Below are 10,309 nucleotides of genomic sequence, written 5' to 3'. Positions count from 1 at the left end.
TGTGTTATCAATGTTAATACACAGTTGTTTCAAATTGGACTTTGAAATTTTTATTTTTTCCAATTTTCTTACCCTATTTAAGTTTATGGTTAAATAACGAGCACTACTCCAATGGTATTACATTACCCACAATGTATCAGGTTTCCTGGGATGGTATGATAACAAAGCAAACAAACTGCTACATGACCATTCCAATTATCGACCGACAGTGGCGTGACTGGAATAAACAACGCATCGCTGATTCACAACCGGTGTAAATTTGGGGGGGATAAAACATGTGCGATTTGAAAACAATTATGGGCGATGGGCATACTTTTGAGTCAAATGGCTTTAGCAGGCAGACAGAAAGACATTTTATTTGACAGACAGACGGACGGACGGACGGACGTACCAATGAGAGTATACTTGTGCATATTCTGACTTTTGAGGTGCAATTTCGTACAGACTTGACTTCTGTGTAGCACCTTATTGTCCGGTTTTTACGAGCTCTTTATGTCCGTTATTAATGAGGTTTTACTGTCCAAGTTTATTGAGCTCTTATTGTCCAATTTTATAAAGTTAACTGTCCTTATGATCCTTAACTCATTCAGCCCGGAATGTTTATAGAAAATCTTATACCTTATGAATATGTATTAGGCTTAATGTTGCAATAAAAAAGGATATTTGAAAAAAAGTCTTTGCACAAGGGGACATGTTTATTCTTTGGTCATACATAAGCAAAGAGTACAACAGCTGTCGGATCTTTTTTGTACTCATTAAAAAAAATACCAACATGTGGCACCAGGACTGTTTGTGTTAAGGGGTGCAACATGATGTAGATCAGATTCTAAACTCTAAAGTATTCAATAGTAGTCTTTTTTCAGATGGTACCTGGGCATTTAAATTCAGGCTGTACTCCCATCTTTCACCCTAATATATGTTTTTGGTGCATCTGCTGGTTGTTAACCACATACAACTGGGCGTAATAATACATGAAGTTGTTATGACAATTTCTCTTCTGAGTATATTATCATAAAGACTTCTTCTTCAACAAACATTGAGGTATGCTGTATATACATGTATGCAACAACTTTACTTAAACTTTAAACATGTACATGTTGATGCCAAATAAAGCAAGAACTTAGATTTATATTTGACAGATCAGTATTGAACTAATGATGCTAGATGCAAACACAATATTAATAGGGAAACCCAGCACCGATCCACTGAGATGGAACTCATCATTTTACATACCAATGGACCAATAAACCCATAAACTTTCTGTTTTGTTTTCATTTTGCAACTCATTATATTTTGATGCAAAGTGCACGCCTTAAATATTGATATACTTTTTTATCCAAAAGCTTAAACTTTAAATAAACCAACGTTTTAGGTTATGTAATGCAACCCTCAGGTTCTGCAAATACCGGAGGAGGGAAAACCTACCAATTGCATCATAACCAACTTTGGACTTGTAAACCAGAAGAAAAATAAGTAAAGTCATAATTGTATTCATAAATCTAGAACCAAAAGAAAATCTAACAAAATAATGTATAACATTACAACATTTTAAGAACACATTTTTATTGTGGCTTATTGTGAAAATATCCAGCTGTATGAGATATACATGCATCTAAATATGATGTATCTGTCTCAACTGGTAAAAAAGATATGGTATATCTAATGTGACAGATTTTGACATTTTCATTTGACCTTTGACCTTTTAAAATGACCCTGACCTTAACATTTTATCCCTCAAAATGTGCAGCTTCATGAGTAACATACATACCAAATATCAAGTTGTTACCTGCAATAGTTCACAAGTTATGGCTTATATTAAAGTATATGACCATTGACCTTTGTGGATGACCTTGACCTATACATTTCACAACTTAATATGTGCAGCTCAATGAGATACATATGTATGCAAAATATTAAGTTGCTATCTACAACGGCTCAAAAGTTTTGGCCAATATTTAATTATTTGATCTTGTAGAAGTACTTGACCTTTTTCCTTGAAGGGTGACCTTGACCTAACCAATTCACTATTCCATATGTTCTTTATTCTTTGATAACCGTAAAAAATAAAATCAACAAATACAACAAATGTATGGTTGTTAAAGAATAAAGGTTCATGCTTAAGGGAAAAATATAATCTAGTAAGTTCCCAAAAAGTATATATCCAATATTGTAAGTTAGAATCAAACATTAATAACGTTCTTTTGATTCTGAAATTTAACAGAGGTTATGACAAAGAAATGGAAATAAATGCGTTTAGTTGTTTACAGTGCAACTGACGTTACATATTTGAAGATTGAAATAGTAATGTCCATTTTTCGAAATAATACAACAAAACACTTAATATTATATATTTTGCATTTCAACACAAAGAAAGACGCTAGTGGCGCACAATTTACATTGCTAGAAATTTCAGTCAATATACGTTAGCAGCATATAATACAGCATTCGTTTAATACGTTATACATGTACATAATAGTTTAGCATAAATACCTGTGTTTTTGAAACAAGGTCCTTAAGACGTTTAAAATTGTGTTAATTAATATCAACTTCTTTACACATTTAAATGGTGTTATATAACACGTGTAATCATGACCATTAGACAATTTGTGCAAAGCGTTTCAAAGATACCGGTCTAAGGTTACATTATACTATACAACCAGTATCGACAAAATGTTTCGCAGAAGACAGTTCTCGGCCTTGGGGTCAACTACAAACTTACAAATAATTTAAGTTAACAAGAGACATTTACACTCCAACCAAATCATCTATGATTTCCAAAAATAAAAGATTATGAAAACACAAAGCCAAAATAACATGGGCACAACTATTAATTGCCTTTAAACAAACAATTAAACATACATGTACATTTTTGCAAACAATAAATTCTAAATATTAACAGGCATTAAATACATCAGATATACAACTTGCATGAACCTTCAAGAAATCAAACTTCTTAGCATACAGAATGATAATACCAGGTACATACAGTTCCTACTTAATAAAATCTAGAACTAGGCCCAAGCGTTCTTGAGTTATTGTCTGACAACCACCTGGTGAACGGACCGACCGACCGACAGACCGACATGAGCGAAGCAATATACCCCCTCTTCTTCAAAGGGGGGCATAAATATTACCATATTATTATAAGTCTCATGTAAGAACAGTCACATGTGAAAAAATACACATGTTCACATCAACTAAAAATTCAAATGCAAATTTTCCTCTAAATAAGGTAAGACTAAAGTTTATGATAAGTTGATAACAAGGATAAAAATTTACATCCAAAAGTATTAGTTAATGATGCTTAATAAGCAAGACTAATTTATGTACACTGCGTTCGAGAATTGTCACTGGAGCTGTTCCTCGATCCGACCTTCACCCTGACCCTACCTACGAGACCGTCCTTATCGGGTGTGACTTTAACAACGACAGCAAGTGTCCACTGGTTCCTTGATAACCCTTCGTCCGTGATCATTACTATATCGTTCACACAAATATAACGGCAAGCCGAATGCCATTTCTGTCTTAATGAAATGGCAGCAATGTACTCTTGTTGCCATCCAACCGAAACTGTTCAATGAGATACTGTACACGTCTCCAACATTTCTTCAGGAAGAGGTCCTCGCGAATGAAGTCTCCGGGTTGTGGTGAAGGAAAATCTGATTTTCCGGTAAGTATGTGATTTGGTGTAAGTCACTTAGAGGTTCTAGTGCACTTGGATCATTTATGTCACATAGTGTCAACGGACGATTGTTGATGATAGCCATCTCTTCGTAAAAACAATGTTTGCAATGAAGATTCATCTAAACGTCATGGACACAGCAGCAATACAGAGTTTATTACATTTCTAATGGTCCTAATCTGTCGCTCCCATACTCCACCGTAATGGAGCGTTTAGAAGAAAATCAAAATGTTTTTCTGCAAGATGAGAAACAACTTAAGGCACATAAAATTTAGCGAAAAGTTCATTTTTAGCACCTATAAAGTTAGTTCCTTGGTCTGGGCGGATTTGTCTCACAGTTCAATGAATTGCCATGAACGCCTTAAATTGTTTATGAATGCATCAGTCGACATATCATCAAGCATTTCAATGTGCACTGCACGCACACAGACACGTTAACAAAAGTCCATATACGACCTTGTTTCACCATAAAAGGTCCAAAACAGTCAATTCCACAATGTGTAAATGGTGGGTACTCTTCCACACGGTCACTTTGTAACTCTGCCATTTTCTGACACTCTATTGGTCTTCTGAGTTTTCTACATTCAACACAATTTCAGATATCGTTTGCTACCACTTTACTCCCACCAACAACCCAATAGCCTATGCTTTGTAGTTTATTTAGTGTGAAACCTCTGCCTTGGTATTGAATGTTCTGATGAGCATGAGCATTGCATTTCGACTCCGATGTTTCTTGTACAAACTCTGCATCACCACGTTTGATAATCTTGTTCATAAATACCTTGTTATTTCCATGGTACTCATCATCTCTGCTTAGTTTTCCTTTACGGTGTGACAACCATATAACAGCTGCGCTTCTGTTATTTGGCAATATAGGTCTTTCCTTAAATTGAAGTGTCATCTCCAGGTGTTTATCTTCACGTTGCAGCACATTATCCTTCATTATGTTCAGGCAGGTTATGCCATCTTGGGAAACCTTTAAGTCATTAGTTAAGTCATGTGCTAAGTCTGATTCTAACACCTGAATGGTTTTTTGTGGAGACAAAGCGGGTAGTTCCTTGATATGTCCACGATTGCATGTTGCACTAAGGTGGAAACTCGACTGGCGGTTACGATACCCAACAATGCTGCAGATGCTTCCTGGCAACACCCCTGGATCTTCGTGAATAATCACGTGGTCTGAAGAAGCAATGCATTTATAAAATTTATGGGCTTATTTGTCGTCTAAAATAGCGAGCTGCACCCCACGTTTTTTTTAGGTCAAATATATCAATTCTAATTCCAATAATACTTGAATATAATTTTTTTAACTGACATGTAAACCAGTGAATAGCAACTCACTAGTTTAGAATTTCAGATGAAATTAAAATTTGAAGATCCAAAATTTATGGGCTTATTTGTCGTCTAAAATAGCGAGTTGCACCCCACGGTGTTTGGGGTCAAATAGTTCAATTCCAATTCCAATAATTCATGAATATTAATATTTTAACTCGAACCAGTGAGGTGCAACTCACTAGTTTAGAATTTCAGTTGAAAATAACATTTTAAGATCCAAAATTTATGGGCTTATTTATCGCCTAAAATAGCGAGCTGAACCCAACAGTTTTTGGGGTCAAATATTCAAATTCCAATTCCAATTTTTCTTAAATATTAATATTTAACTCAAACCAGTGAGGTGCAACTCACTAGTTTAGAATTTCAGTTGAAAATAAAATTTTAAGATCCAAAATGTATGTGCTTATTTGCCCTCTAAAATAGCGAGCTGCACCCCACAGTTTTTGGTGTCAAATATTTCAATTCCAATAATTCTTGACTATAAATATTTGTATTCAAACCAGTTGGGTGCAACTAATCAGTTTAGAACACAAATACTGCCAATGATTTTGGTTCTTTTTATTTGCAACTGCAATTACATTGAAAGGAGTTTATGTGTCATCCTAAATCGTCAGTTACACCACACCATTTTTCAGAAAACAGGTCTTTTTGATCCACTGAGTCACGTTACGCCAAACAAATATTGTTTACGGTCAGCCTGACTCATTTTTTATATCATGATGTGCTGTATCTGAAACAGTACATGCTCATTCTTTTTGTTGCGAGAAAACACCCAGTGTAAAATATGTGTGGGGGGGGGGGAAGGGGGAAGCTCTCAGCATTGATTTCATCTTGCATTCGACCTTACAACGGTCGTCGGATGTTTCGCGCCCAAGGTTTTTCGACCCTGGATGTTTAGCCCTTCGTTGTTTCGCCCTGAATTTGAAGTGGCATTGCTTGTCATGCTTTGCCGAGAATCTTTATCTTCTACTTACAATAAGACGTTGTCGATAAACATTACTGTATTTGTTTTAAAAATGTTTTATGTGTTATTTCATGCTTTGTTTTGAAAAAACTGTACACAATACATGAACAACAAAATAAACAATAATACTTTTAGAGTGTAATAAATGTTGTTTCATTCGAAATAAACAATAGCAAAATGCAATAAATGATGTTTAATGTATGTGATTAAATTAAAAAGTAAGTTTCAAAATAACATGGATAATATAGATATCTATTATATGCAATGTCTGATTATGAAGTATAGTGCGATTCGCTCACTTTTTTCATTATTTGCACTTTCTTTTTAGGTTTATGTATACACTGTTTATGTACATTTCTGTATAATTATTTAAGAACACAACCAACATGAATTTATGGCACTCGATCTATTTTTATACTTTTAATTGAAGCTTGACTTGGTGCAACTTAAGAATTGTCACTTAATATTTATATAATTATCTATATATCTATACTTACCTTAAATTAGTTTGTAACGGTAAACAGTGGTATAGATGTAAATATATATACACCTGTTTAAAAATAGCTGTTTATTTTCAATATGCATGTCTTAAGAGAACTTTGCTAATTCCTTTTATTGTTAAATTTAAATTTATATTCCTAAAAAATTATATTATGTATGTGCCTGTATGTCATTGACCACTGTTGACTACATTCTGTGTTATATGTATGTGTACTCATGGGCTTCAAGCCTACTGTATTTTGAAATAAAACCATATAATAATATATAAAAATTATAACTTCATAAACAATTCATAATCTTGATGACAATATCAGAAACCTTATTATTTTCCTTTCTCTCAACGTCTTTGCGTGTTTTTACATCCGGATAAGTGTCACATGATCAGGTCTACCGTAAAGAAAGTGAACCGTTAAACAAGCGATAACGGATTAATAGAACAAACCTTGAACAATCGATTCCATATGCTCTAATTGCGATAAAGCAGATGTTATGCCAATTAGTGTAATCTAACAAATAAAATTTACTTTTCACTTAACCATTTATTGACTCAAACCTGGGATGTACACAAACACAGTTTTTGTATATGTCGCTGCTCAAACCGATATGTGTGACAAACATCTGATGATCTCTATAAAACTTTTAAAATAGTTGCTGGTTTAGTCAGAATAAATCTATTTCAATAAATTGCCAAGTATTTACATATTATTTTGTCAAGTATTTATTTATTATTTTGTCTTATGTTTTAAAGATCCATGTATGAGTAAACATACATTTGTAGACCACATTCGACAACAAAATAAAAGTTTACATGATTTTGATATATGAGAGTGAAAATGTAATGTTACAATGACTCGATCTTTTCCAAAAAACTAACTAAACCACTTATGTTCGAGAAAGTTGTTAACATTGCATGCTTTAGATGTTTGGATGGACACTCTGAGTACATGTGAAAAACTGTTCAGACCACCTGAGTGTACTGAAGTTACCCAGAACAGAGCTCCAGATAAGGATTTGTGAAATTAGTAACGGTACTGCCACTGACAGAAAGAAAAGGAGTAACGCTTAAAATCAATTAGTTCCTGTACTACCATATCCAAAAATACAGGTAGTACTGTACTACCCGTGTTCTTGGATATTGAAGGGTGTATAACTGACTCAAGAAACATTTGCAGCAATTATAATAAATATATGTAGCTTCTTAAACAGTTACTGTATTAGGTTTTCCATTCAGAATTATGATGCTAATACAGCGATTTTCCTCCTTCTTTATAAAGTACCGGTAAACGGCACTTTCCCAATTACGAAAAAAATACAAATTTCCCAATTGCTATCCTTAATTTCCAATTAAAGGTAAAAAAAAAAAAAAAAAATTTTTTTTTTTTATAAAGCAACATTTAGTTAGTTTCCCTTTGCAGCTCTATAGCTTGAACCTAGGTTTATATAATATTGACAGCTTAAAAACACTTGGTTATGAATTTTAAAGTATTTGGGAGCGAAAAATCAAATACACCAATTTTCCAATTTGAGGTTTTCACGACTCGATTTTTCCCAATTTTGAGGTTTTCACGACTCGATTTTTCCCAATTGGACCGGTACGGGTACTTTTTTCAATTGGACAAAGAAAATCCCTGTAATACAACTACACATTAAAACTCATGACGAATACTATTTCTTCATTTTTCTTGACAAGAAAACACAAGCCAACTAGTAAGCGAAGTAAATGAACACTTATTTCACTGTCTCATCCATTTCCCATCGTGTTTTCTAACGTTTTACGCCATCGATGCAATCAAGTCGTTTAATATCGGGGCGACAATGTCTTTTTTTGGGTTAACAGATTTAATGTCAGGATGGTTTGAAGACAATGTATGTAGTCATTATATGACAACAAAGTGTTGTTTTGAGCGACTTTTGGTTAAGCCGGCATTCAATTGCGCGCAGACAAATCGTTTTTGACGGATTTACAAGTTACAGGAGATCACGCGACAGAATAGACAATAATATATGAACCCAGTCTACAACTTTTTGGTAATTTAAATTAACGAAAAGCGCCGTTAGGTTAGAGACCAACAAATCATGCCGCGCTGACGCAGACGTATCGGTACGGCCAGATTTTTTTCATAAATGCGTAAATCTTCATGAAAAAGGCGTATTTACGGCTGTTCGGTCCTTATCTGGAGCTCTGCAGAACATTGCTTATAATTTGTGATTTATGTTATAACATTACACACTTAATTTCCAATAGTGTCATTGACATGAAAACTGCAAATATCAAATTTTTAAAAATGGGGGGGGAGGCGAAACATCTTGGGAGCTAAACGACAAGACTAATATTCTCACGACATGCACAGTTGTATATGTATATATTTAAGTTTTAAGGGCTTAGGTTTTCCAATCTATCAATCTATTTCTTTTTAACCCCCCACGCATGGGCATAATGTATCAGTATTGAACATAGCCATTATTATAAAAAAAGAAGAAGCAAAAAACCTGGTCGCGAAACATCCGCATTTTTTCTTTGTCAGTAGCCTGTCAAAGGCCGTTACCCCTCAGAGAAAGGCCCCTCAGAAAATTCCCATTTTGGACAAAATACCGTGAAATTTCTTCCCCAACATAAAGACCAGGCCCTTTCCCCGCTTGGTGAAAAAAGCCCTGTTGCACCCCTTGAATTTGATAAGTTTGGAAGTATCTTCATTTATGAGTGCATCGGGTCATACAACCGGCGATTCTAGATTTAACACTGGGCCTAGATATGCTAGGTGGGATTTATTATTAATAAAACAATACATAAGATCCGTGATTTGGACGAAATCACCATCGCCCATCAATATTTCCCCACCCACTTCCACTCTTAACATCAGTGAAAGTCGATGACGATAAAAGTAGAGATACATTAGCAACAAGGACATCTTTGCAATATATGATAACTAACACAACACCGATGCATTATGATAATAAGATTTGTCGATTTACCTTTGTAGAAATCGTTCGTTAAACCTTCTGCTCCACTTGAATTATAATTTTCCACCGAGTGCCTCCATTTTCCGACATAGAGGGCGTGACGTAACAATTCGGAATCAATCGTTACACTTCGTCCGTCTTCGGAGTCTCCGTAAAGAGTGCAATAAAAAGCCGATTGGGTCCAGAGTGATACGGAATAGCTCGGCTGCATCCGTTGCAACGGAAATTGTCGAGTAGTTGCGATGGAAACAGCAGATCTATGCGTGTTATCTCCCTTGGAGATTTGCGACATTTTGTAATCTTGGCCGAAAATAACGGACGGACAGTTAAAGCTGAACATTAGTGGGCTGCAATATTTTTACAAAGCTATGAGGTGCAATTGTCCAAATTCGACATTTGTACGCATGGATTATGGGGTGCAACCCAAAAGTCGACTTTCTCCCCACAAGTCAATTCTGTACCTACCATTCAACCCACAAGACCTCTCTCATGAGAGCGGACGGACGGACAGACGGACAGACGGACAGGCGGGCGGGCGGACGGACGACCGGACGGGCGGTCTGGCGGACGGACGGTCCACCGGACGGACGGAGAGGCCAACAGACAGACATCCAGGAAGACAGGCAGACAGACAGACAGACAGACACACAGCAGACAGGCAGACAGACAGACATAAATTGTATTCTACTTTCACAATGTACATTTTCAAAATCACTTGTGACTGGTATTGATATATGCCAACATGTATATGCGCAGAAAATAAAAATCAGCACACATAAATATGTACAAAACAAATATATATTAAATACAGAGGATGAACAATTGGTAAATTACGTTATACGAGTTAACACATTCGATCTGATAAT

The 10,309-nt window shown here is 35.3% G+C and overlaps 1 protein-coding gene across 1 annotated transcript; it reads right to left on the bottom strand.

The window, feature by feature from the left end:
• Positions 1-3,734: 3,734 nt before the first annotated feature.
• LOC127832188 (uncharacterized) lies at positions 3,735-9,719 on the bottom strand. Its single transcript, XM_052357485.1, has 2 exons — positions 9,456-9,719; positions 3,735-4,861 (listed from the first exon to the last, which is right to left on the bottom strand). The coding sequence occupies exons 1-2, from the start codon at positions 9,652-9,654 to the stop codon at positions 4,278-4,280; spliced, it is 783 nt and encodes a 260-aa protein (XP_052213445.1). The 5' UTR covers positions 9,655-9,719; the 3' UTR covers positions 3,735-4,277.
• Positions 9,720-10,309: the final 590 nt, after the last annotated feature.

Source organism: Dreissena polymorpha, chromosome 5, assembly GCF_020536995.1.
Source record: "Dreissena polymorpha isolate Duluth1 chromosome 5, UMN_Dpol_1.0, whole genome shotgun sequence".
Classification (NCBI taxonomy): domain Eukaryota; kingdom Metazoa; phylum Mollusca; class Bivalvia; order Myida; family Dreissenidae; genus Dreissena; species Dreissena polymorpha.
The sequence above is the reverse complement of the archived record's forward strand: the minus strand, read 5'-3'. Positions and strand labels throughout refer to the sequence as shown.

Bases quoted from the DNA above. Each gene is read 5' to 3' on its own strand.
- LOC127832188 (XM_052357485.1), bottom strand. From the start codon at position 9,654: ATGCAGCCGAGCTATTCCGTATCACTCTGGACCCAATCGGCTTTTTAT. The intron at 4,862-9,455 runs GTAAATCGACAA...TTGCTTCTTCAG, and splicing joins AACGAACGATTTCTACAAAG to ACCACGTGATTATTCACGAA.